This window comes from Haemaphysalis longicornis, unplaced genomic scaffold (assembly GCF_048455015.1).
Source record: "Haemaphysalis longicornis isolate Haplotype H1 unplaced genomic scaffold, Haemaphysalis longicornis Haplotype H1 scaffold_3, whole genome shotgun sequence".
NCBI classification, from domain to species: Eukaryota; Metazoa; Arthropoda; class Arachnida; order Ixodida; family Ixodidae; genus Haemaphysalis; species Haemaphysalis longicornis.
In genome coordinates, this window is record NW_027526335.1 from 177837670 (window position 1) to 177864669 (window position 27000).

Consider the following 27000-nt stretch of genomic DNA (forward strand, 5'->3'; position numbering starts at 1 on the left):
TTGGTAGTAAGTATATTAGATGCAGATTTAGTAGAATCCTGTATCTTCCGAGCTCAGTAATTGCGGTTGCGGGGGCGCCCGCGGCACCACCGCCCGCCTCCCCCTGCGTGAGCCGCCCTTGGCGTTGAGGGAGGAGGAAAGCATAGGAGATCTACGGCGCCCCAAACTACTCAGAGATACCAGCAGGACGACCCTCTCGTTCGTGACAGACGTGCAAAGATAAGGAGTGCTGCTATGAGATGATGCAATTCAATATCAAACAGCGTATAGACATGGCCACAAATTAAATGAACATTTCAATAAAAGGAAGGCGTAGTGAAGGTGAAGTGAAGGGGGGGTGGGCGAAGAGAATACCCGTACTTGTATTTCACGGCCAATAAAAAAAAACCATGAGTTCGCCAGTGCCGTACGTTTCGTGGACTATCGGCCAAGGGTGCCAACGTTCAACTAATTGGCCGCAAATGCATGTGAGTTGTGCGAAGCTCAACATGCCGCTCAGGTTCAACTGCGTCTGATGCAATAATCGTACTCGCGTGACCCGCAGTACGCGTGCTCAAAACGAAACTAATAATCAGCGGCTCAGGATCGGGGAAGCCCATTCCCTCCCCCATAGATAACCGCCCCTCCCGCTATCGCCAAGTCGGCAGACCTGTATATATACGCGTGTCTCCGGGGTGCCAGGTGCGCTTTTTGCCTGTGCATTTCAGGGTCCCACAAGAGCAACGCTCCGTGCCCGGTCCAGCTGCACTGGTCCCCCGCACATCATCAGCTGCGAAACCATCCCCGGCGAACGTCGGCAGGCCAGGTGCGTTTGCGTGCAGCAGCTGCGTCAATTGCTGAAAGGCGTACATTGCGAATGCCCTTCGTACAGCATGCGGGCTCCACTGAATGTCTCCGACCTCTTATAATTACGCAGCTACTGTATCCTCTGCCACCGCCATTTGTCGTCGGAGAGCTAACGATTTTCCCCATGATTCATCATTTCTCTGTCGTCCGGACCGTTTACTTCTCTCTTCTTTTGCTCGAGGCGTGTGATGAGCCGCAAATCTGCCTTTCCGAGAGGTCTCCCTATTGAGCCCTAAATGACATTTCATTGCCATGCCATTAACCCTAATCGGATAAAGAAGATGTCCGACAACGGTACTACCGATAGAAGTTAAGAAAAATCAAAGTGACCGAGCCTAATGCCGAACTAAAGGTCTATATGCGGTTTGCCTTAGCTCCATCAAGTAATTAATGAACTTAGTCTTGTACCTCTTAATAATACCTGAGCAAATGTGATGAGATCTCCCTTGGCCGATTTGGCTTATGTCAGTGCTGTTCAAGTGACATTGACAATGGATGTTACCCAGGACCTATAGTTGTAGATCTAATGAAGGCGTTTGACACAATTAAAGATAAAGTTATTTTCGGGTTACTAGAAGCTATTGGCGTTACTAATCCACCTTTGCGATTTCTGATATTCTAATTGGCTGATAGGATTAAGGTTACCTCCATTTCTGGCATTTACTCTGATCCTGCTATTTCAATCGAGGGAGTGCCGCAAGACTGTATTCTAAGGGAAGTGTTATTTCTATTATACCTTAGGCATTTACCAAACTGCCTTTCTTCTTCCAAATGACTCTTGTGAAGACACATTCACTTGAGGCAAACGTGTGATGACGCTACTCACAAAATAACACAATAACTTGAACAATATAGGTATTGGTGTGCTAACAAGTGTTACAAATTAATCCGTCAAAAACCAACTTCCTTAAATTTAACTGTATTTATTAGGCCACCACTTGGAGTCCTTGGAATTATATTGCACAGCCTTCTGTAACAGGACCAACTGTTCAATAAGTTAAGGTCTTAAACTACACTTCAAATATTATCTATATGCTGCTGAAAATAAAAAAATATTCAGGGAAGCTTGCGGTTTTTGCCGGTTTACTTTTGCTAAAGCCACTACGCGTGTCTCGGACGCTCGACGGTCGTCGTTAGGCACGGGCTCACAGCTCTCGGCATTTTCTTGGTATTTTTTCCTGCAACGGCGAACTTACTGCTTGTACAACATCTCCGCTGCTTAAAGAAAATGAGATATGCCAGACTTGTCAACAACGATGCTCCAACCTATTTGATTCCGCAGATTTCACGCTTTTATAATTTTTGTCTCCCATTCACATTATTTATTGTATAAGTCCTTGTAGTAACTAGGACTGCAGTGAGTCGTTGTAGCACCTAGGACCTTGTGGTAACCCTGTAGTATGCTGGAGCAGTCTCAGGTAATTCCAAAAAATCCAAAATCTAGCCTTTAGAAAATCACATCGTGTCCGTGCTTGGCTCGCCTCTCAGCAACAGTGGAGACCAACCATAATTTTACAGGTGCTACCATGCATAGAGTTTGCATTTTCACGTGTCCAGCGTATTACTGTCCTACTTTCTGAAGTCGTGCTTCTTTTGTTTTGACGATTTTAAGCCACGAGTCGATTAACCTTTCGGCTAATGGTAATTTATTCCTGCCTACATTTTGAATAAATACGCAAGCCAGCTGCCCATTTCTCATAATCCGCCATTGTTCTGCTGAGCCCAAGAACGCATTTTCCGTGCTGGCCGCGGTAGCTGCTTTTCTTGTGGACGCGAGAGGCGAAAACACCCATCTGTCGAATTTTCGGCGCGCCTAAAAATCCCCAGGTGGTCAAAATTAATCCGGCGCCTTTCACTACGGCGCGCCACATAGCCCACGTGTACCTTCGGTGCGTTGATCTCCGCCATCAATAATTCGACAGTACATTCTGTCAAACAACGTTGAAGCTCCATTTCATGGAATAAATTAATAAATTTGGCACTATGTACTGTAGTTGCTCGTCTAAGTGGAGCAATGATAGTAAATAATTATCCGCGTCAGTTTCCGGCGAATTCATTGAACCCGTTGACTTACCCTCATCTCCCGTTCAAATCAAAGTGTTATTCGTCTGCCTCGGGCTATGCTTAAAAGATAATATTGATTCGAATTTTATTCTGTTTTTGTTAGGGACTATCGGTCTAGGGCTTTACCTAACTTTATCTTGACGGACTTTCGTTAGTTATCAACCCAGTGTTTTCAGTGGTATTTCCAATGAAGAAGTAAATACGCTTGTGTTAAATAAGTTATTTTGACTATAATTTTCTCTGAACGCTGAACTTCAATAATTCACGAACATGTATTTTTATAAGCGGTTCCGTGACAGTTTCTAAATTATGGCCTTGTTCTGTATAACTTAACTATGTACTGCGAACTTCTGTTTATGATAAACCCTTTGTCTTTGACTTCTATCAACCGCTCGAAAGTTCTGGAGTGTTTTGAAAGGTTTTTTTGGCACTGATAATATCAACTCCAGCCCCATGCTTCGCGGGTACTGCCTCGTTTAATAGAAGATGTACCAGATTGCAAAAAGATAGAACCCATCTGCGTAACTCTCAAATAGTGCGCCTCGACTATCCCTCCATGCTTCGCCGGTAGGTTCACCGCACGCCCTCATAGGCAAGGCTTATAGAGCATTGAAGAAGGCCCTGCAGCCGCCTCAGGCATTCACTGCCAGACAAGAACATTGCACACGATGTCACGAAGCAAGGTTCAGCAACCAAAAATCACCAATACTTAGTTGGAGTCATCACGAAAACTAAACGCCAGCGGCCGAGGGGCAAGCTATAGCAGTAGGCCCACCGCAGGGTCTAACGCCTGCAGCCATCTCATCGGAGAAACGTCCCCCGCCGCTGCCTCCGCGTCGACTTCAAGCTCGTCCTCTGCCCTCAAGGAAGCCTACGTCTGGAGGGCGTTTAGTACGCCAAAATTTTGTTCGTATCACGGACTTACGTCGAAGCCACATAGCGACATTGTCGAAGCTCCACATTACGTCGAAGCTCCACATTGAGTGTACACTGCTACAGTCTTACACGGCCTCCAGGGAGGCTACCCAGGCATCATCAGAGTCAAGCAAGTCCTACTCGAGCCGGAATACACTAGCCGGCAGTTTTTCGGAACTCCTAAAAATTCGGACTTTCTGGATGTTCAGGGCCTTCTCGAGGAACCGTCAGTTGTGGCATAGGAGTAATGTACCGTATTTACTCGCGTAATGATCGCACTTTTTTTTTTCCAAAAATACGATGCGAAGTTAGAGGTGCGATCATTACGCGAGGTAAATTTTTTCGGAAAAAGTTTCAGCGCCGAAAATGCAAGTTGCAGGTCAGAATGTTTACAATACGTCTCATGAACATAATAAACATAACAAATAAAAGCGTAACAAAAACTCCACTGACCATCTAATGACCACCGAGTGATGCAAAATGCAGTGTTTTCATTACGGAACGCGCCGGAATTACGGAATTACAGAACGCGCCGGAACGAGTTTGCTGTGAGGTGAGAACAGGTCGACCAAGTGGCTGCTGCTGTCACAGTGTGGGACATCAAGACACGGCTGCCGACGCAGCAAGCCGAGTGCGTTTTTTTATGTTTTGTAAGTACATTAAGTGCATTTAGTGAGAGTTTCTTCCGTACCAATAATGAACTCATGCATGCTTGCCGATATCGCTAATATCATCAAGTCCGCGACAATAACGCAGCCATGTCCGTTTGAAAGATGACCAAACTAACGTAAGCAGGACCATCGTCGTCTAGACGTGGCACACAACGACATATGGCTGCCGCAAGTTCAGGGAGCTATCATTGCGCGGGAAATAAAAAAAGTCATATTTTGACCACGAACTTCAGGGGTGCGATCATTACGCGAGTGGGATCATTACGCAAATAACTACGGTATATGAATAACGGATATTTCGGACAAAATAAAGCCAAAACGTCGTAGGACTTGATTGCTGGCTAGTTGGTTCATGACATACGAAGGAATGTTTGCGCAAAAGACGAGGACGAAGATAGAGAGGACAAGACGAGCGCAAATTCCAACTTTATTTTGCATGAAATAACAACAGACAAATATACAGCTCGCACCTGTACCACCCCCAATCCTATCAACAGCCGCACCATCCAATTCGGCGTAACAAGAATCACATGTCAAATACAACAAACAAAACAGTTCTACAAAACTACGTAACCAAGCAGTACGCACCAGATAACACATCCAACTAAAACAGTGTACACGTCTTCCAAAATCAACACGTGTCGCACTTAAAATCAAAGATGAAAGAGTAAAATCAGCGCCAAAATTGCATGAAACCACTAAGAATAAAATGACAACAGGAGCGGGAGAATCGAAGTGATGAACAACACAGAGGTTGCGTTTTCAAGACTTATGAGAACCGAAAACAGATCAAACTTTGATGCTACACACGGCTTTTAAAATCAACACGTGTCAAATCTTAAAGAGAAGATGTAAGAATAAAAGCATAAAATCATAGCCAAAAGGCATAAAACCACTAAAAAAATAACAGGGGATCAAGAATGGAAGGGGTTACCAAAACTGAGGGTGCGTTTCCAACTTTTAACGAAAGCGTAAAAATTCCGAAAATAATTCAAGTTCCTTTAAACGTGACCTTCTACGAAGGTTCACTCTGTCGGTAGGAGGGTTTCCGAGGGCGAGCTGACGCAATCATCCCCATATTCTCTCATTCTGTAGGTTTTAATAATTTCTCTCTCTGTTTGATTTTTATCTCCTGCTAGGAACTCGGCATCTTCAAACTATGGAACACAGCCGCAGGTTTTGCAAGCATAGCCAGATTCCCGCCGATTTATTTTTAACAGAAAGATTGTGCTCCCGCGTCCTGTCATTAAAACAGCGGCCAGGTTGACCGATGTGTACTTTTTTGCAGGTTAAATAAATTTTGTAGACTACGCTTGAAACGCATTGCGTGCAACGTTTTTTGTCTTTTTTCACGCACACACTCTTTATTCGTTTAGACACTAACGGGCACAGTTTTGGCTGACTTACGTGGAGCTGAAAAAACCATTTTTGCATTGTAACGGCTGGGTGATTTTTTAATGTTGTGCCGCAGTCTGTAGATGTAAGGCACGACGTGCGGATTTTTCATTCCTTTCCTTGCGTTCCTTTTTATTAAATGCTCGCAATTGGTTTTTTGCAAAAGTGATTCGCATACACTACTCATAAAGAATGAAGGGGAATTTGCTAACTGAAGGCGTGACACTTGATCTTTGAAGCTTTCAGACTGTTTGTGCTGGCAATACTTTGAAATAGTAGAGTTACAACAATTCATAACGATGCCCCTTTTGACGAACTTTGAATGTGCACTGTCGAATCGCAAAAGTCCTTCTGTCGCCTTGGCTCATGTTGGAAGCAAATGTGACTACTTGAGATTCTCAGGTTTAAGCCTAAAAATTGCAGACGGTTGTGCTGTGGAATGTTGTGGGTGAAATTAAGTCCACTAGAGGCTGAAATATAATGCTGGACAACTTCTCTCGCCCAGTCGAAAGGGCCATCGTTATGAGCTGTTGTCACTCTGCTATTTCTAAGTCATTCCAGCACAGTCTGAAAGCTTCAAAGTTCAAGTGTCACGCCGTCAGTCAGGAGCACTGTTGGACGAAACGGCGTTCCTGAAATAATTCATTTTAGGAGCCACAGAGGAACGCCACTGTTCCATTAAGAGTGTGTGTAACTGTAACGGTAACTCGTTACGTTTACGAATGAATGGCAGAGGGTACGTCGTTACTTCTGTAAACGTTGCATCGCTAGTATTTGGATGTTTTTATTCCAAGGCTTTAGCTAAGGATGGAGCTACTACAAAAAGCCACAGGCCACTACTGTGTTTATCTTCCTATAAGTTGCCCAATTTCGAAGGCGGAAGAATAACCACGTACCGGGCCGCCGCCTGTCTGGCAGGCTGCAGTGGGTGCGCACGGCCATGTCGCTACGTCGGCTGTAGATGCGCATGGGACAGGTGCTCTGGCGCTTCTTTGATTCATCTTCTGCTGCGAGCTTTCGTTGCTACATAAGAGTGTAATGTGCAAGCCGAGCAGGTGAAGACGTGACTGCACAGTGTCTATCGCACGCGTGTTCTCTACAGGCAGCCGAGCCAGCCGAAGGGTATGTACGAGACGTGTCTGCTGGGTCGCAAGCGTTGTTCTAACCACGTGTAAAATGAAGGCGTCAAGTTCTCAGCCTCGGATTCTTGAAACATTGCCGCTGCTGCTCAAAGCGAGGCGGGAGATATCTGATCTTATGCGCAACAGCAACCACCCCGAGGGCTGCCAGCGTTTTATCGCCCCGCGGCACGGTCATGGCGCTCGAACACGCCGCCATAAACTTTCTCAGAGAGGACTTACGGTTTCGTGATGAGCCAGGTTTGCTTTGACGATTGGTTTCTTCGAATTTTGATGGGAGTTATTGCGCCACCTTTCCTTAGCATCATAGCCGTGCGACGACTGTGGTGTATTGTTACGGACCGGTTCTGACCAGTGCTTTAGCCGGGCACCGATGGGGAGTCGAGTCCCTGTAGCGTAGCTGGTGGCTGCTGCCGTGCGCAGAGCTCCTCCGTTCCGACGACGAAAAGACGGAGGCCAAACTTAGAAACTTATTATTGCATGGAAAATGAATAGCATAAAGTAACAGGAGACAAGTCTGCGACAAAAAGGCGTACATGGAATCTCAATTCGGCAGAGTAACACTCTGCAGCTCTTTTGTTGACGCACTGGCTCTGATGCTCGCGCGTGCTAAAACCTAAGAAGCACACGACAACGGTCAAAGATGTGGGCACGGCACCATAGTGCTTTAACAGCCATCAAACAAAATATGAACAAAACAACCACTGTCCGTGGAGAGCGCGGGTTGCATGCTAGCGCACGCCTGTCAGCACATGCGGAGGCGTCTCCTGAGCCTGAGGGGCTGAACTAACTGATGCTCAAGTAAAACTCTTCAGCATAGCCAAGGAAGTGTTGATGAAAAAACGGGTTCTTCTGTCCTACACCAACATTGAGATGCAACTCTTGCTGAGTTCAAACAAAGGACTCTTCTAAGTTGAGCAAATGTGTTCTAGAGATTTTTTTGCACTCATACTGTAATATTGAACCAGCATTCATTAGGCGCGTATGTATTGTTCCTTTCGATGCGGTTTCTTGAGCAAGACATTTATGTTTGTGCATGTGAGCAAATTTCTATTTGCACATCTGAAACGCAGTATCCTGACTGCGCATTTGAAGACCCAAGTGGAAAGCGCCACATGTGTTGCATTTGTTATAGGTCAGCATTACAGTTGGACTGAGGCATGTCTGGAATACGTCCGGTGCTGTTTAAAAAACGTCTAGGAACGTTTCGTTTTTTTATTTTTTATCCCCAGATAATCTGTTACCGCTGGTGTTCATATTCGTACAATATACGTAGTTAGATTGAGTGTTAGGTTGCTCCCGTTATTTCGCCTCGGGATTATCCGACACTATATTTTAATTTCAAAAATCAAATGTCACGTTAATGTAACGACACGTTACAATGTTCGCAGTGTAATTGGATCAGCTCCTTTCTCAATATAGGAACTTTTAACGGGAACTCGTTTCAAAATTGGGAAGAAACGACGAACGAGCTTCCCTTCCTGTTTTAGAGGAACGTGTACAACACTGGTTAGCAGGTTACCTTTCATTTTTTATCAGTAGTGTATGCGAATCACTTTTGCAAGAAAAAACACGCGAGCATCTAACAAAAAGGAACTGAAGAAAGGTAAACGTAACAATCCGTACGTCATGCCTTACATCCACAGAGTGGGGCACAACATTAAAAAAATTAGCTGACCGTTACAATGTAAAAATGGTTTTTTCAGCTCCATGTAAGTTAGCCAAAACTGTGCACGTTAATGTCTAAACGAAAAACGAAAAAAGAGTGTGTGTGAAAAAAGAAAAAAAAAACGCTACACGCACTGCGTTTCAAGCGTTGTCAATAAAATTCCTTTGACCTGCAAAAAAGTGTACATCGGGTGCGAGGGTGCGAGTGCAAACCGAGACGGGTGGGAACGGGTGCGGGCTCGGGTGCGAGGGCAAACCGAAACGAATAGGGTCTCCTCTAGATAGGCCGGTGTCGGCATATAGCTTATCTCGCATGCAGCACGTTCCCCCACCCCCAAGAGTTTTGAAAAAACCCTATAAGTGGCGCGATGTCAATAGTGAGGGCAGAATCATCGTCTGGAGTTAGTAACTGAGCTCAGTTCCTATCGCAACTCAGTTCCTATCGGCGCAACGGCGGGGCCGCGCATATTACGTTAAGTGCGGAACACGCATGTCCTGGCAGCTTGTTTAGTGGTGAAGCTCCTTAGTGGCTCGGGTTGTCGGCGTCCCATGTCGTCGTCTCATGTAGTCACGGTACTAAAACACCGGGACGCACGTTTGTGCCTCGCGCTAGAACGTTTCGTGCCTTAAGCATACCTGTACACTTCGACTCGCCAACGGTTTCATCTCCGTAGGAAAAAACGCCAAGGCGCCAGGAATACACATAACCCTAATCCTTCGCCCCTCCCCAGGTTTCACATTAGTGTAGATGGCCTGGGATTTTTGTCGGTCGCAAACACTCATGTTTGGCCTCTTTTACGGGCAACTCCAGTGACATTCATTATTAAAATGTTAGAGAACGCAATAGAGATGCTTTTGGGGCGACGTTTCTCCAGCCAGCGCTGTTTCAGTCATGTGGTTGATGTTGAATGCGTCTTCGCAAAGCTTCGTAGCTTGTTGCTTGTGGGGCGCGATTCATCTTGTCCTTAGAGTTCCCTAAGGTTGCGAAAGCTGGAAAGACGTTATGGTAGCTGATAGTATACCGGCACCCAGCGTCTTGAGAGGAATCACGGACTGCTATACCGCCTACCGCCGTAGCCCCAACTGGATCCTGGAACGGGAGGTGGGGTGGCTGGAACCGTTGCAGCAGGCGGATGGGAAGAGTTGGAGGGTCTAACTGGAGATTGAGTCCACGCCTCATGAGCCCCTGACTTTACCCAAGAACACAAGCTCTGAATAAAAAAAAAACTCAATGAGCATAATCTTTTTAACAAAAAGAAAAACACGCAACCAGTGCCACTAAAAGAATGGCGACTCAACTTAACCAATAGCCGAACTTGCACTCCTAACACTTGATTTATTGATTGTTTCATTGATCGTAGGGTTTAACGCACCGGCGCAGCGTAGTGGAGGGCGCCGGAGTAATTCTGGCCACTTGGAGATCTTTAACGTGTGCCGCAATCCCGTACAGACGCGCGTTCTTGCTCTTCGCCTGCATCATAAAAGTAGCCGCCACTTCTTACCTTTTGCACTTCCTCCGAACCGAGAAAAGCCATGCAAAATGCAGGAATTTGAGTCTCACCTAGAAAAAAGATATACAGAAAGGGTTCGTGAAGGCACTTCGGGAAATCGACTGTCAAAAAGGAAGGAAACAATTTCCAGCTAAAACCCTTCTCTGCACCCTGGAGAGCACTATTTTCTTGCTTACCAAAAAAATTCACAGCCCAGTTCTTAAGAGAAATATGGTTAAAACGCGAAGCTGCCTCCCACGGAATCTGAGTCAAAGTCAGATTCAACTAACCAAACTGCTTTGACCGTGTCGCTATGGGGCAATCTGATAGACGTCGGCTTCCGTAACGCGAGAGACCCAGGTTCCGTAAGAACGGTGGTTTTGGGCTAGTTGGTGGTGCATACTGAAATTCGAAACAGCGCGAAAAGACGGGACAAGGAAACGACGACAGGGCCTTGTGTCGTCGTTTCCTTGTCCCGTCTTTTCGCGCTGTTTCGAATTTCAGTACCCAGGTTCCATACCGACCACGGGAAGCGCTTTTTCTCTCTTGTGGCACTTGCTGTGTCTATGTGAAAGGCCATTGTGGAAGTTGTGCTTCCTGCATTGCTTCTCTGGTGCAACGACTTGGATTTTGGACTCTGACGTTGAACTTTGAAGACATTGGCTTTTGACCAGAGAAAGTTTCGCTTTTCAACGATCGTTCACTTCACCCACGATCATTAACGTCGTCAGAGAAAGTTGGGTTTCCCGCAGTGCGTTTTGGGGCGGCGTTCGCCGTCCTTGAGGCACAGAGATCTTCGCTTTAGTACGAAATGTTAATAAACAGGCTTAAAAAGTTCGGGCACTAGGGTATTCGCGCAGTCACCGGGACGGAAATGGTACCTCGCCCTCAGCAGAACGTGTCACGCAGAGTTTGTGCCATCAGAATCCTTGTTACTTTGCAGAGGTCGGTGCAGATCTTCGGTGGCGACTGAGCACAAGCAAGCAACAGCCATGTCGATGTTGAATGCCTCCCGGCGTCGTGTGTGCGTTGTGGGGGCCGGGTCAAGCGGCCTGGCGTGCGCACACCAGATGCTCGACTATGGTTTCGACGTGGTGCTGTACGAGCGGTCCGCGCACATCGGGGGCCTGTGGGCCTACCACGAGGACAACGTCGACGGGCAGGCCTCGGTCATGCGCACCACCACCATCAACACGAGCAAGGAGATGAGTGCCTTCAGGTATACGCTGGCTACAACGCTTGCAGCTCTTGCAGTGTAGCATTTTTAATTACGACAAGTGGGGTACACAAAATGGCTGGAACCTGAACACGGGGAAGTGGGGGGGCTAATAAACGGACTGGTCGAATATTGGAAGCAATGACCTGTTCACAGATTCAACGATAATGCGACCATGAAGAATCCTTTACCGGAACGTGTAAATGACGATCCTGACCACCTTGACGCACATCGAGTGATTCTCCTTTTCGCGTCGTATTAGAAGAAATGTAGAACTAATAAACGTGCTGGTATACTAAACCGAAGAAAATAATATAAACTAGCCTTATTCTCAACAGAACGTTCTGCAGAAGAATTGACCCAAGAGAACATGCTGCAGAATAGTATTTACTCGTTTCTCCGTAATAACAATACAGGCGAACTGGAAAGCAAATCTACGCCATTCATGTGAAGACCCCCGACCCTACCCAAGGCCACTGAGGCCGAACAAGAACGCCCTATTGGCAGTTATAAGAATAGGAGGGGTGTTACAAAGCAAACCAGGAGATAGCCAAAGTGGGGGTCCGTCTAGGCGGCTAGGTTTGTCAAACACGCTATCGCAACTGCAAGGTTTTGCCTCAGCGACCGCGCTTGAGTATGGCAACTGGTAAACAACTGTGGGTGTCACAGTTTGCGCCGAAGAAAATGATTGCAAAATGACAGGGACACTACCCGGACCTCGCACACGAGTTTAGAGCAGCAAGTTGCAGTTCAGCGAGTCTATCCCAGCATTTAAACAAACTGAGGAGGCAGACAATCTCGAATGGACGTATTCTCAGTATTGGACTGAATATCCCGGCATTTAAACAAACTGAGGAGGCAGACAATCTCGAATGGACGTATTCTGAGTATTGGACTGAATATCCCGGCATTTAAACAAACTGAGGAGGCAGACAATCTCGAATGAACGTATTCGCAGTATTGGACTGAAGTTGTCCTAGGACATTACGTATAATGGTAAATTTTAATGCCGGTTCTGCTTTAGCAGCACCGCGCCTACGTAACAGCGTGGGGATCAAAAGCTTTGGCGCCTGATCCTAGTGAGTAGCACTAAATGTACATATTTTCGCGTGATATCCGTAACCCAGGTATATAAGCATGTGAATCCCATCAGCGGCACAGAGCCCGCGGAAACACAGGGCACGCCATAACCCACATTTTTATACTGGAGCATATGCTATCACAGTGAATCCACCCTAATCAATATGCTGTGGACTCCAGTTATTACGAAGTCCAGCGGGACTGAAAAACACTTCGAATTAGGCAAAAGTCCAAAGCAACAAAAAGAACAAGAACAGCACTGTTCTTAGTCCGCAATACGTCCCCCCTTTTTGTTTTGTTCAGAATCTCGACTTTCGTTGCCAATTCGAGCACACGACACCGGCTCACCTGATAGTCAATACGAATAACTGAAATTGAAGCGTACGCCACACAAAGTGCTCACACGACGCTGTGCACAAAACAAAAATGGCTGATGACCTCAAACGAGAGAGATGCGGAATGGTGGAGCGAGTCTCAACTGGTCTGCTGCTTTATCAACGGTGCGCTATATGGGTTTCAATGGCGCCTACATCAATATGGAACGCGGCGCTGTTTTCGCTCTTCAAAATTTTCAATTTATGGAAAACTGACGATCATCTTGATGCTTTTTATTTGACATACCTTCTAATTAACCGGTGTAATTGGTTTTAGCTTCAAATTACCCAGCAATTTTTTTTCCGTTTAATTCCATGTAAAATTGCCGGGATCGCCACATAACTTCTAATTGAAAATTCCAGTCAGGCGACTTCGAATTATGGAGAGTCGAGTGTACTCTAGTTCATGTGTTTACCACGCCATATGCACATCCGTGATAAAAATCCCGCTGGTATACGTGTTTGATCGGTGCCTCTTTGCGCAGTGACTTCCCGCCACCCAAGGACTATCCGAACTACATGCACCACTCCAAGATGGTGTCCTACTTCCGAAGCTACGCCGACACCTTCGGCGTGACACCGCTCGTGAAGACGAGACACGATGTGGTGCAGGCTGAACCCAGCGCCGACTACGAGAAGACGGGCCGCTGGGAGGTTCTCGTGCGGGACCTCGACACGAACAGCGAGCGGCGGGAGAAGTTCGATGCCGTGGCCGTCTGTGTGGGGCACCACGTGTACCCAAACGTGCCCACCTTCAAGGGGCAGGAGAAGTTCCGCGGCAACATAGTGCACACGCACAGTATCAAAAACGCCGACAGTTTCCGAGACCGCCGGGTCGCCGTTGTGGGCATCGGCAACTCTGGCGTCGATGCAGTCGTCGACGTAAGCTACGTGGCATCCGAGGTATGGGGTTCTCTAAAGCTTGCTTCTTTCCTATTTTTGTAGCCTATTAACTCGAGAAGACCCGACTCCGCGCTACCGTTCGGAACACATTCCATTTTTATTTCTCCTTACGATCAAGCACGAGCTCGCGCCAGCACCGCGCACTTCTTTCTGGTCTTCTCCCAAATGCCCGCGCACGCGTCTTTTCCCGCGGTCGAAAATCAACGTCCTCCCGCCGCCACGGTCGATCCCAAAAGGCAGAGCCGCTTAACGGCGCGTCTGATTCGCTGTCCGCAGGCAGGAGAATCTCGGGGTAGCGCTTCACGCAATTTCTTCCAGGGAATGCTTCAAATTTTAGGAAGACGCGATTTCAGTCCGAAGTATTACGTCGTCCGTCATGTAATCCCAGTTCAACCCAAGTATCCTCGAAGTTAGCCTGCTTTCTCCAACCTTCTGAAGAGAAACTCAGTCCACGGAGAAACGGTCATTCAGTATGTTGGAGTTCGATCACCACTTTCGAAGTTTCATGCTGGCTCTATAAGAGTGATGTCTGCCTCGCACAGCTCTAGCACTTCCCTCTCTAAAGATGCGCCGATGACAGGGTCGTTGACGTAAAAGGATCTCGGTAGGCCAGCTGATATTGTGGATACCGGTCCTTCCACGTTTAGAAGTGAAGCTGCAAGGTAGTTGGCAGAAGAAGCGGGCTTAAAGAGGCCCCAAACGGCACCCTCATCATGCGCCATCCAATTATGTCGCGATTGGCATGATCGCTGCACTGCAACCGATCAACATACCAAAAACGCAAGGCCTGACGATCCTCGCGACAGTTCGATATCTGTAGAAACACCTTCCTGATATCTGAAATCACGACGAGAGGATGGTGCCTGAACTGCCGAAGTAACTGCAGCAGTTGCAGCCTGATCTTAACTTCCTTGTCTGGCACGTCGATAAGGAATGGCTCGTCCTTCTCGTGCGTCGAGGCATCAAAGACTATGCGAACCTTCGGTGTTACTGCCTCCCGTTTAACGACTGTGTGATCAGGGAGGAAGTAAACTGCGTCCCCGTGGACAGTGAGTTGCAGCACTTGCTCCACATGACCGTCCTTGAAATACTCGCCGATGACTGCGTCGTACTCTTCCAGAATATCCGGGTGATGTTCACCGCGTTGTAGCTGCCGTCGAAGTCTGCTCTCTCCTACAACCCGGTTAGTGCTGGACATAAGGCCTGGCGGTTCGATCGTGAGCGGCACTACGGGCCTACGTTCTTTGTGCAGTCCACACCGAAACTTCACTAACGCATCGTGGTCTTCTGTCTTAGTCTGATCAGGCGGGTCAGTTATCCCTATGGCGTCCAATCTCCACATTTCTGAGGTATCGCCTGGTCCCGGTACCGGGAAACCTTCGCCGGGTCCTTCAACGGCGGCCAAAAACAAGGCCCTAGTGCTGCTTTTCTTTACCAGGGTGTTGTCGCTACTTGCGTACGGTCCCTGAAGAACACAGTCAAACACTGTATCAACGGCGCAAAGGCTGTCATTAAAGCGCTCGATGCGCCCGCCGACGAGTTTCCAGTAGTTGTCCGAACCCACTAACACGCTTATAGTCGGCGTTTGTGGGTGCCTTTCTTCGGGTTCATCGGCAACGAGCAAATTTCTGTCGCTAAGCAGATTTACGAGTTCTGTTTTCAAGGGCGGACCATCCACCGTGCATACCTCTGGCACTTCAAGAACATCGAGGGTGACGGGACATGAATGGAAGCGGCTGCGTAAGGTGATCGCCACCTTCCGGCACTGGTACGATCTCGGGCGGTGCGAGCTTCCAAACGTAAACACGGCCAAGCCCTCCATTTCAGAACCAGGTAGGGCCAGCTGACGACATAGATCACTGCGCACGAACGTTCGTGCGCTTCCAGTGTCGAGGAGTAGCCGGACCAACACAGCGTCGGCAGGACAACCCGCGATGTCAATGGACGAGAGCCGACGTGGGACGGCGGGTTCGGATGGCTTGCAGGGAAACCGCCTTCGAGCACCATACTCTGTCGTTGAACTGGTTGTGGTTCCGCTGCAGCTCCTCCGCCGGAAGCTCTTATGCCGGGCGTCCGCAGCTCATTCAAGGACTACCGCAGGACTGATCGCATGACATGTTTTCTTGGTATTGTCTCACGTCGGCAATAACCTGGTCAAACTCATCTCCTTCGAGTGCTTCCCCGCTCTTGTCATCAAGTTCTTTAAATGAGCGTTCTTTACTTGCCAGCTGGTCTATGGCCGCTTGCAGGTCATGCGGAGACGGCGAAGGACTTTCGTAGAGCTTGGTGGCTGCCTTGAGCAGCCTCGTGACGGCTCCACGGAGAGCGCCTCACTGACGGTGAAGCTTCTCCATCGATCAGGACACGACGCCGGTCTTCTCCCGAGTTTCACGGCACCAGAAATATTAACTCGAGAAGACCCGACGCCACGCTACCGTTCGGAACACATTCCACTTTTATTTCTTCTTACGATCAATCACGAGCGCGAGCCCAGCACCGCGCACTTCTTTCTCGTCTTCTCCCAAGTGCCCGCGGTCGAAAATCAACACAGCCTTTTCCTGCAGCTCAGGGTGCTTTATACATTCAATCACCAAGGCTGCACGTAGAAGCAAGACTGTTTGCTCTTGACCCGACTTCGACAGCGGGAGCATGCGATCAGCTATCGTGAGCCCAGTCGCAAAGTTCTTGGGCAGTTGCACGAATTTTAACTGATATTTATTTCAGAGGCTTGGACAGTGAGCTCCTCCTCCATCTACCAAGTGCACAGTTCGTTATTGCAGCTACAGTTAATTCTGTTCGAACTCAACCTCGTCAGGCTTATCGCAGAGCACCTAATTCACATTTCGCGGAGCTTAGCTCCCACAGAACCCCACATTTTCTTTTCCATGGCGTCCTCATCAAACCTGACCAGTTCTATCCACACACAAAAATATTCGTCTCTCACATGGCTAACTACTTCCCTCTCCCATCTTATTTTGTCTACTCTCCACCCAAGGAGAAGGCGCATTCTGTTGGCGGACTTCAACTGCTCCCACCCGCGTTAGGTTATTCAAAAGCCAACTAAACGTCTCGAACAATAGCCGCCCAATCAATATAGGTCGTTTTGACTCCTGAATGATCCCGCCGTAATTAACAACGTGCCTCAGAAGCTCGGTCGAACGTGACACCTTCCCAGATTACAGGTCCTCAACCCTTCGTTGTCGCACCTTTAGGAGAATGTCGGTTGCACCCATTTATTCTATTCTTGCTATGCACCTTTCTTTCCTCCGCGCCTTACCTCTCTCTCTCGAGTGTCTCTTACCTACTGGCATTGGTACTTTCATTCAGAGCTCGCCACAGTTCAACCAACCAATCCGTAGGCATGGCTGGGTACCCTTAGCCGCATTCATGATATTCACACCGAATGTGCCACCCCGGTAGACAACGCCGTCTTTTACACTTTTCGGATGGGTGCCAGTGCCTCGCTCATGCCGGTGTGAAAAAAAAAACAAGCTTTTAAAGCAAAGCTTTACTACTTTCGTCCGGTGATATCGTGGAGGGTGCGCAATGTGACCTTTTGACTGGAGACACACCTCCGGCGACACACCCTTCGAAGCGCATCGCGTGATTCGCCGGGCCCGTGGTCGGTGCTGCACACAAGGCCACGTTTTCAGTCGTTCTGCGCAGAACGAGCAGCGGTCGCCGCCGCCGCTACGACCGAGGCAGCCGACCACCCCCTCAGCTTCCCGTGCATGCAGCGCTGGGTCGTCTCGAGCGATGTGACTCGTCTCGCGCCCGGCGACGGTGCGTTTGCCGTGAATGAAAGCCGTGTTCGCCGCGTTCGCTAAGCCTCCTGTGAGCGTTGCACGGAACCGAACGGCTATGATACGTGGTCGGAAATACAGCTAAATCAATGGTTAACCAAGGAAAACCAAGACTCAACCAGGCTAAGCGAAGGTTTTGCTTTGCACATCCGAGGTTAGCTGAGATAAGCCGCAGCCATTTTGTCTCTGCCGTCTAATAAACCTCCTCGTTGGCACGCTCGAACTGATGCGATTTATGTAACGCTATTAATTCAGCAACGAACACAAAAGAGGCTTAGTATCAAAGTACGGTAGTTCGATTCCGCTCCCTGTGGCTGCTTTTCTGATGTAGCCGAAAAGCTGAAACGCCGATGTGCCGAAATGTTGGCGCACGTTAAAGATCCCAAGGTTGTCAAAACTAACACGGAACGCTCCACTGTGGCATGCCTCATAGCCCTGTTGTAGCTTCGGCGTGTTACACCGCACAATCAGTCAATGAATCAGTCAATTGATCAAAGCACTTTGTCCGTTACTTCGTTCAACTTTCGACAATGGTCCATCGGGCTCACCCCATTCTCCTTTGTACACAACATCCCAACTCTCTAGCTGAGCACGTGTGCGAAGTCCTGTACCCCACTTCTATTTACAACCCTACTTCTGTGGTTTTATTCCAAGACGTTCCTCTGTCTGTTTTCGACCAGCCTCGGAGCATAACAGAACTTCACCTTTCACACAACACACTTCGTCGCCGTACAACGCATGCTGAACACAAAATCAAAATAAACACTTACGCCACCTTCCCGATACACCACCTTCTGACCTCTTGGCTCCGTGACCACATCTGGCTTACGGCCGTCTTTGCCCCATCTCTGCTACCTATTGCTTTCGCCCCATCTATCTTACCTCTTGTGTTGGTAAACTGCTTCAACGAGGGGCACTGATGGGCTTTGAATGGCACCTTTCTTAGACATCTGCCACCCCTTTTATGCGAACTGGATTTCGCCACAACATATCCACTGAGGACATCCTCATCCACATTTACCACGACCTTTACGTCTTCCCATATCAAATTGCTGTTGAGATTCATAAGCCCGCCGATAATTTTCGGCCCACTGTTATTCCGGTCACCTTGGCAAACGAAGTGCGGATCTTTAAATGTATGCCTACATCCACTTCTTCCTTCACCCGTAACGTTTTTAAGGCACATGGCTCTAATTCTGCCCATTTATATCTAGAATTGGGTACCCCTCAGGACTCCAAATTGTCACTCCCACTTTTCACCATTGCTTATGCCTGGCTTTCAGATCTACTAGACGCCAAGCTCCTTCTCGAGCAACACAACTGATCAGGACTCTCCCGTGAAAATGCGATGTCCTCCAAAAGTACGTCGCATCTGTCGGCCTCTCGATTTAGCCTTCGAAATCCGATCTCCTGGTGGTCAGCAGCAGCCGCACAGTCGCTTGCTTCCTCAAGTATATTTATCAGGCGCCCATATACCGCACGTTTATACTGTCCTGGTCCTCGGGGTACGCTAGCTCGGTAGAAATGCCGCTGGCACTCCCCACGCAGATCACCAAGCTTTTCCATCTCCTCAAATGGTTAGCTAACAAAAGAATCCGGACTGTACGAACATCACCTTTATGTCCGGTATACTCGGTGTTATGCAGCATTTACAACCCGCGCCTTCTCAGTTGCCATCACTCATGGCCTGATTCCGCGCACTATCGCATCGCTTTCGGAATACACTTCTACAACTCCAGCGTACCCTTAGGCAACTCAGAATTTATATTACCCTTAAAGAGTGCATCTGGTGTCGTATCTAGGCCCAACGCGAGCGTGTGCAGACTTCGGCCCAAATTTCGAGCTAATCGCGACCCACCTTATTTTCCCCAATTCGGCGCTGCCCCTAAAAGCTTAAACTCCCTCCCTGGGCCACCTTGCCTAATGCTTGTGTTGAGTTTTTCCCCGCAAAAGGAACCGTGTTCGAAACCAACTATGCGCGTTCAAGCGATCGTCAAGCTGCCTGATTTTGCACTTTCTCACTGTTCTGTAATTTATTTTAGTGACGCCAACAAGATCCCCTGTAACCTAACAGGCACATCTAAATTTTTCCAACACCCGTCTTGAGACACTAGCTCGCCTTTTTTTCTTCCCACACCCTAATCAACCTCCCTTGAAGAGTACGCCATTCCCTCGCATAAGAGCACGATTCTCACACCCTGCTTCCAGCTCGACAGCGCAATTTTCTCCGACTGGCAAAGAGACTTACGTTACCTCGTTCAACATGACAACCTCTGCCCTCCACGTTTACACTCCTTGCGCCTGTAGGATACAGCGCGAATACGGGACCTCGGGATTCGCGGTGTCGCCAATACCTTCACCATGAATACTCAAGGTGCCCCGTGCCGGGTGTGTCAAAGAAGTCCAACACGTCCGACGGCAATGTTAGGCTGTGTCAGCCAAGAAAGTGCCGCACTAACTGGCTCGATGTTTACGTGTTCGTTCGTAACTGTTTTCCTTACCATTATTAGTAGTATGAAGGCAATATGCATTATATTTAAGCACAAATAGCTCGTTCTCCAAGCTTATAAGCCCTGCCTAACTTGCGTTTGCTTTTGTCAGCCTCCTCCAATCGCACAAGTGCCCATATTACGTCATAGGTTGCAGTACGGGAAATGAGCTAGTGGGTTGCATGGTTATTCTCTGTTTTCCGGATTACATAGCGTATTTGAGTGAAGTTAGTGTTAAAGTGGCATCAGTGTTATTCTAACGGGGCAATCTTGCGACTGAACCAGACTTGCATTTTATCTTCATTGCCCCTTTAATCCCACTGCTACTGCCCTATAAAAGACATTTTGAACTGGCCTCTTCCCCCAAACCAAATTCTGCTAATCGCTGAAGTTCTATTGGAAACTTACAACAAAGCCTTGTGGAGATCCCAACGGGGAAATTATCCGCAGGAAAACCTGTTTTGAGGAGGCGGATTCTTCAGCATCTAAAGTGATGATGACGGCAGTAACGATGTTCATTACATTGTCTTGAGGCACGAACGTTATCACGTATGGGCAAATGTTAGAATGCAGCCAACCGTCCGTTGTACATTATGTGATAAAAATTACCTCTAGCTGTTTTTACCAAGGCAAAAAACAAATTGCACGGGCCCGGAAATTTTCACCCCCCAAAACTGTTGATTGTTCTGCCAGAATCACTCATTGCAATACCTGTTCTGGCATGACTGCAAAGTTGCATCCTTATTCACGTTTTTCACACGCATAAGAAAAAAACCTGTCATGAATTGCTACTACGCAGGTGTACCTGTCCACGCGGAGGGGTGCGTGGGTGTCTAAGCGCGTTGGTCCCAACGGAATGCCGATTGACATGTTCTTGGCGACGCGGCTGAAGAATTACCTGAAGAAAATTTTGCCTCAGTCGGTGAGCGACGACTTTGTGGAGGGCATCCTGAACGCCTCTTTCAACCACGAAGCCTACGGACTTAAGCCCAAGCACCGCTACAGCTCCCAGCACCCGACGGTCAACGACGCGCTGCCCAACCTCATCCTGAGTGGGAAAGTGCGCGTCAAGAAAAACATCGTCGAGTTCACCGAAGACGGAGTCCTGTTCGATGGTGACGACAAGGTGAGTCAGGGGCGACACGAGGTGCCGGGCTTCTTGATGCGTCGATTGCAGCACTGAGGATACAGGGCACACGCGATGGGAACAACTAATAATTTTACATCGGAGCGTTCTATACTTCACTGATGACATCGTTGGTCACGCAAGACGCACTGCACGAACACCAAATTTAAACAACTGGTGTTATAAAACGGTGACGATGATAAGCGAAGGCACATCGAGCGCTTTAAGAAAACGCTTCCAGTGGCCTGACCGGAACTTGTGTCTCCCGCGTTATGAAGCCTACTTCTATCCGATCGCGCCATTCCTGCACACTCGAAGGAGTTTGGATTTCGGACTTGACTCAGGTTGCGTAGGAGAAAGATTCGCGTTTTGACCATCTTTCTTTTGAAAAGGTGTCGATTTTTTTGTTAAACTTCTCGTCCTAAGTTAGGTACTGTTCAGTGAAGAAAATGGAGAAAACATACTTGTGTGAATGAATCAAGGCGAGGTTTTCACTATTTCCTGTCCCACTCAAAATTCGTTTCTTTTCACAGAGCAAGCGATACAAAGATGGTGCTGTCACAGCTGCCACGGCTTTCTGGTTGCAAACGTCGCTGTCACATTTCGCATGTCTTTTCCTTTTGTTTTTTTTAACCTGTTTTTTTTCCTGGTCTCGTTTGTGTGCTGACGTTTTACGTCACCTATCAGGCACCCTGATAGGTATGCGCAGGGGATACCTCATTGCTAGCAGCTATGCTTTACCGTTTGAGAATCTATCGGTTCGAGTAACGCGTGCTTTTAGGTAGGAGTGTCGGTTTCAGGTATTACCACCAACTTAGATATATCCCACGTTTCAAGGAAACAAGAATGCGAGAATTGTGGCAGAAACATTTTCATGTTTCACTCTTATGTTGTTGCCAGCATACGAGAAAAAACGAGCGCTGAAAACTGGTGAAATAATTTAGACCGAATTGAAAAATTCAAAGGCTTCGGAGCTCAGTTTCCATTTATATGTTCTATTATGAAGGTAACACTAACCACCCCCTGTTACAGTTTCCAGATAGCGTCCCATTCCACCTTTAATGCACTTTTTGTGGGGTTGCTGGATGGTGACGGAACATAGCATAGACAGTGTGCATAAAGCATGCCCGACAGGAACGGGGTATAGTTAGAACTTCCAAAGAATATGAATGAGATCCAACTGTTCCACCGGTGGTTGCCCTTACTTGCAAAGGCGTCTAGTTTGGCATGAGCGGCAGCGGCCTACCCACCACCTCCACACGCGGACTGCATCGCCATTTCTCGGACCTCTCTACCGACTCTTTTCCGACACCGCTGTTTCTTGGCGTGTGAACCCTAGCTCAGACCTCGCGCCTGACGCTCTCATTTTCGTGCGATTCTGCGTACCTCACAACACTTTTCCAGGCTCTCAGGTCTTCACAAAACAGAGGTGGAGGGTTTTCGCCTTAATACTGGAATCGCAGTTGTGTTCTACTTGTGTTCTACTCTTTGAGATCAGAGCCTCGTTCATGCATCTGTGCAACTACCCTGAAGAGATTTTGTTTTTTGTGAGATTATTTGACAGCCTCTGCATACCGTCAGTGTTGTTTGGCTCCTTTATGGACGGTGAGTTTTTTTGCCTTCCTTTCCTTCATTCCTTTCTTCGTGACGCAGCGTGAACCTGTACTGGGTCATTCTAGAACGAATTTTATCCCCCCTTGGCTGCCCTACAGCACACAGTGGTGTGCGAGATGGGTGATTGATTTTGACCTGACGTGCCGGCGCAGGTGACACCGCTGGACGACGTGATTCTGGCCACGGGCTACAAGATCAAGTTCCCCTTCCTTCCCAAAGATATGGTACCGGTGGTGGACAACCATGTGCAGCTCTACAAGTACGTCTTCCCACCACAACTGCCGCACCCAACCTTGGCGATCATCGGACTCATCCAGCCTGTCGGCCCCATATTCCCTGTTTCCGAGTTGCAGGTGCGAACCTCCATAGTGCACTTTTGTAAACGACGGCCCGTGCAGCCGAGCTCATCGGCATCCGCTCGGTTATGCATGGTCATTTGCCGCGTGTTGTGATTCGGCTTGACAAACAGGGGGCGTTCCGGTCCTAGTGGAGTACAGCGGCATCCAATTCGGCACTAACTAATAAAGGGCAGAATAGGGTGGACAGAAAAGCAGGTAGAGGGGTTTACCTAATTTCGTGTCTGCACGAAAACACAACATATACAGTGTTGGCCCCGGGTTGCACACGGGAGGTGAGTCGCGATGGGAGCTGTGATGCGCCTAGGCAAGCTTGATATGCAGAGATGAACAATCCCTGGCGGACTCCACCCCTTAGTGACTGGAGAAATAGTGAGATACTGGCAAGCTGTGGCTTAACACTCTTGAGCTCCACGCAGCAAAGCGCCTACCGCGAAAGGTCAAAATACAGGGGACAGGCCTTGTGGACAGCGGGAAGACGATATGAAGCTCTCATCACGCTCACCATCGTGGAAATACCTACCCAGCGATCGGCGGCAACGGCCTACCACGATGATAATCAGTAAACACTTCGTTACTAATCCCGCCATAAAAGCAACCTGGCCGTAGTACTGGTGTAGCGAGTAAGTCCTGCCGGCGCTCCCGATGCGTGCACACTGGAGTAATGACTGTACAAGAACTTTCGGGAAAAGTTGAAACCTAAGGGGGCTCACCTGATCACATTCCTTGGGCTTACGGAGTCATGACCCATGGGCTTAAAAACCATCACGCACTAATACAAAACGTTTTACGGGCCTATGGAGATGTACGCAATGTCATAGTGTGCTCATTTTAGGAATGCATGACTCTTCTACTTAAATAAAACAAATAAAGCACAGGTCGTTTCGTTTGTTCGCACTGAATGGCGCTACCTGTCAACCAAGCAAAATGTTGGTTTATTTTATTAGACAAGTTATACATTTCCGAAATAAGCAAGCTGCGCCGTTAAGAAAATATCCATGGGCTTGTAGGACGTTTTGTGTTGGTTCACGGCGGTTTTTAAGCTCGTCGGACATGAATAAGTACATCCGATAGGCATGAGGCCGTGAAAGCCCATGAATATTTCCTCATTACATGTAATTTATATTACCTCCTATGTAAGTGCATCAGCTTCTTGGTCTCGTCCTCGCACACGTGTCGAATTTAGTTCGAAAGTTTTTTACCCTACCGGCAGGGGGCTGCATACCAGTAGTGAGCAGGGGGAACGCTCCTGTTGTGCCAGCATTGCATATCATATGGAACTCGGAATACGCGCAGCTCTTCAAGTTCATGCCCCAGCTGTATATGTGCGGCAATGTGCGCCGACTTATTTAGCTTTCTTAATTTTTCGCTCTAAAAATGGTTGATTTTCAAGTATAACTTCCTATGCGGTAGAAAATGCCCATCACGAAGCCTGGCATCAGGAAGCCACCAGTAATAGAATTCTGTGTTTATTTGATGCGGGTACAATTTTTTTCTTCCCTGAATTTCTTCCGTTCAAGGGCATTTACAGATATGAGAGCTTTGAAGGTCATGTTCAAATGGAACTTTCTTTGGCTGTATCCCGGGGTTTGGAGCTCGTCTTCTTATTTTCGACTACCGAATCACGTGATCACTGCGAAAAGACGCGTTTGCAGGTAAAGACGAAAGCAAAGAAGGGAAGCATACACGCCTAGGCATATTAACATGTCTGGCGCATTGGCATAAATATCACGTCGTCTTTGCCCTGACCAGCTACGGGAGCGTTACCATTCAGTAAAGGTGTGTCTAAACAGTGAGGGATTTTGTGTACGCCAGAAACTACTGCGCACGCAGTGTTTATGCTCGAATATCGACAAATTTGGGCACACACATCATGCAAAGCTTCTGCGCTTCCTGGGCTCCATTCGCTCAATTTTTTTTTCTTTTACTTAACTTTATTTCGAGTGTTTCCCTTGCGCTTCATTGCGTGCCATTTTTATTTAACTGATGTTTTCTCTCTATTGCTGCTTTCCCGATCTCTCACATTCACTTCACTTCATTGTAATCATCCCCATCTGGCGTAGCAAGCACTGCTGCTAGCAGAGCTGACCTCTCCAGGCCACATTAAAGAGTTCTCTCTCTCATTCCCCACAGATTACATGTGCCTTTTGTCTGACAACTTTTCTCTTGTCTCCACCGTTCGTCACTGTAGAGTGATAGTGAATTGGGCAGGATTGGCCAATGCGCCGCGCGTAACCACGTTTTTTTCTACGTGTTCGTACAGAGCCGCTGGATGGCCGAAATCCTGTCCAAGAGGTGCTCCCTGCCCTCGGCAAAGGCCATGCAACAGGACATCCAGCAAAGGCATGAGGCCCTGAGACGGCGCTACGTCGACTCCCCGCGCCACACCATCCAGGTGGACTTGATCAACTACATGGATGAACTCGCCAGCCAGATCGGCGCCCGTCCTAACCTGCTGAAGTACTTCTTCACCGACAACGAGCTGTTCCGCGTGCTGCTCGGCCCGGCCGTGCCCTACCAGTACCGGCTGGAGGGCCCGCACCGGTGGCACGGCGCCCGCCAGGCCATCCTCGAATCGCACCAGAGAGTGTTGTACCCACTCAACGACCAGAGCTGCTCATTCGAGCGCAAGGGCCAGGCCCAGTCGACGTTCCTGTACGCCTTCGCCTTCCTGTTCGTGCTCGCAGCCGCATTTCTCCTTCCCCGCCTTCAACTGCGCTTCTAGCTTGGCTGATCGAGCTGTACCAGACATCCAAGTGAATTAAGTTTTTCTGCTCGCAGAAAGGTACCGTGGAAGATGAGGCGTCTTGGATGCGATAACGCTATCAAAACTCCAGTGCTACAGGCATTCGCCATTGCAAAAATATAGCCTAATTCAGGGGTGTGGGCAATCCTAGTTGTGCCCATACATATCGTTCTCTCCCTCAAGAAATAGGTGGCCAGGCTCTGAATGCTACCATTTTGTTAAGTTCTAGCTTGATCGCCCTCTCGACGTGGAGTTTACAGAACTGAAAGCTTTGAAATAAACAGTTTTGCTTCATATCTCTCTACAAGTACATGTTGATTTGGTAGTTACTTGCCATAGTTACTTCACCGTGACTTGGGGTCCAAAGCAATGTCTCCGATCTTAATAACGGCTTTTCGTCCTTACAGAAAGTCTCGGACATAGTTGTAAGTCTTGTTCCCACAGTGTAGACCATTGAGGTTGACTAAGATAGCGTGATGGGTGACATTATCAAATGCTCACTTTAGGTTGAGGGCCACTATGGCTTTTGGCGTGTGGCTGTTGGCTTGCATCATGATATCTTGTTTCAGTTGTAAAAGGATATCATCAGTTGAAAAATGCGGCCTAAAGCCAAACATGGTGGATGGTAGTTTTTCAGTGCTTTCTAAGTATTTCGGCATCATCGTGAGGACAATGTGTTTTATAAGCTTCCTTCCAGAGCACCATTAACCGTTCTTGCACTACATAGACCCCGAGCTCAGGATTAAGCTGCCAGAGCGACTTCCGCGCCGACTAGGAACTTTGTACCACCGATTACGCCTCAATATAGCGCTTACAAAAACGTACCTGTTTCGGCTTGGCGCCACCTCGAATCCTTACTGTGATAACTGCGGATCGCCGAAAACTCCTGAACACGTACTGTTAGAGTGCTCCGCTTACATGCCCGCAAGGTACTGTTTAAAGCAGTAGATCAAGCACCTACGCCCAGGAACAGTCAGCCTAAAAGTACTGCTTGGTCCATGGCTCACCCCTTCAGCTCAACGCAAAGGACTAGTGGCGTTGTTTTAATACCTGAACGACATCGGCGTCACTGAACTGATTTAAACTACTACTGAGAATGCGACGT

The 27000-nt window shown here is 48.1% G+C and overlaps 1 protein-coding gene across 1 annotated transcript; it reads left to right on the forward strand.

The window, feature by feature from the left end:
- Positions 1 to 651: 651 nt before the first annotated feature.
- On the forward strand, positions 652 to 26189 carry LOC144175826 (flavin-containing monooxygenase 5-like). Its single transcript, XM_077704834.1, has 6 exons — positions 652 to 805; positions 11132 to 11407; positions 13344 to 13761; positions 20853 to 21179; positions 22946 to 23146; positions 25413 to 26189. Exons 2-6 carry the CDS (start codon positions 11181 to 11183, stop codon positions 25872 to 25874), a joined length of 1635 nt encoding a protein of 544 aa, XP_077560960.1. The 5' UTR covers positions 652 to 805; positions 11132 to 11180; the 3' UTR covers positions 25875 to 26189.
- Positions 26190 to 27000: the final 811 nt, after the last annotated feature.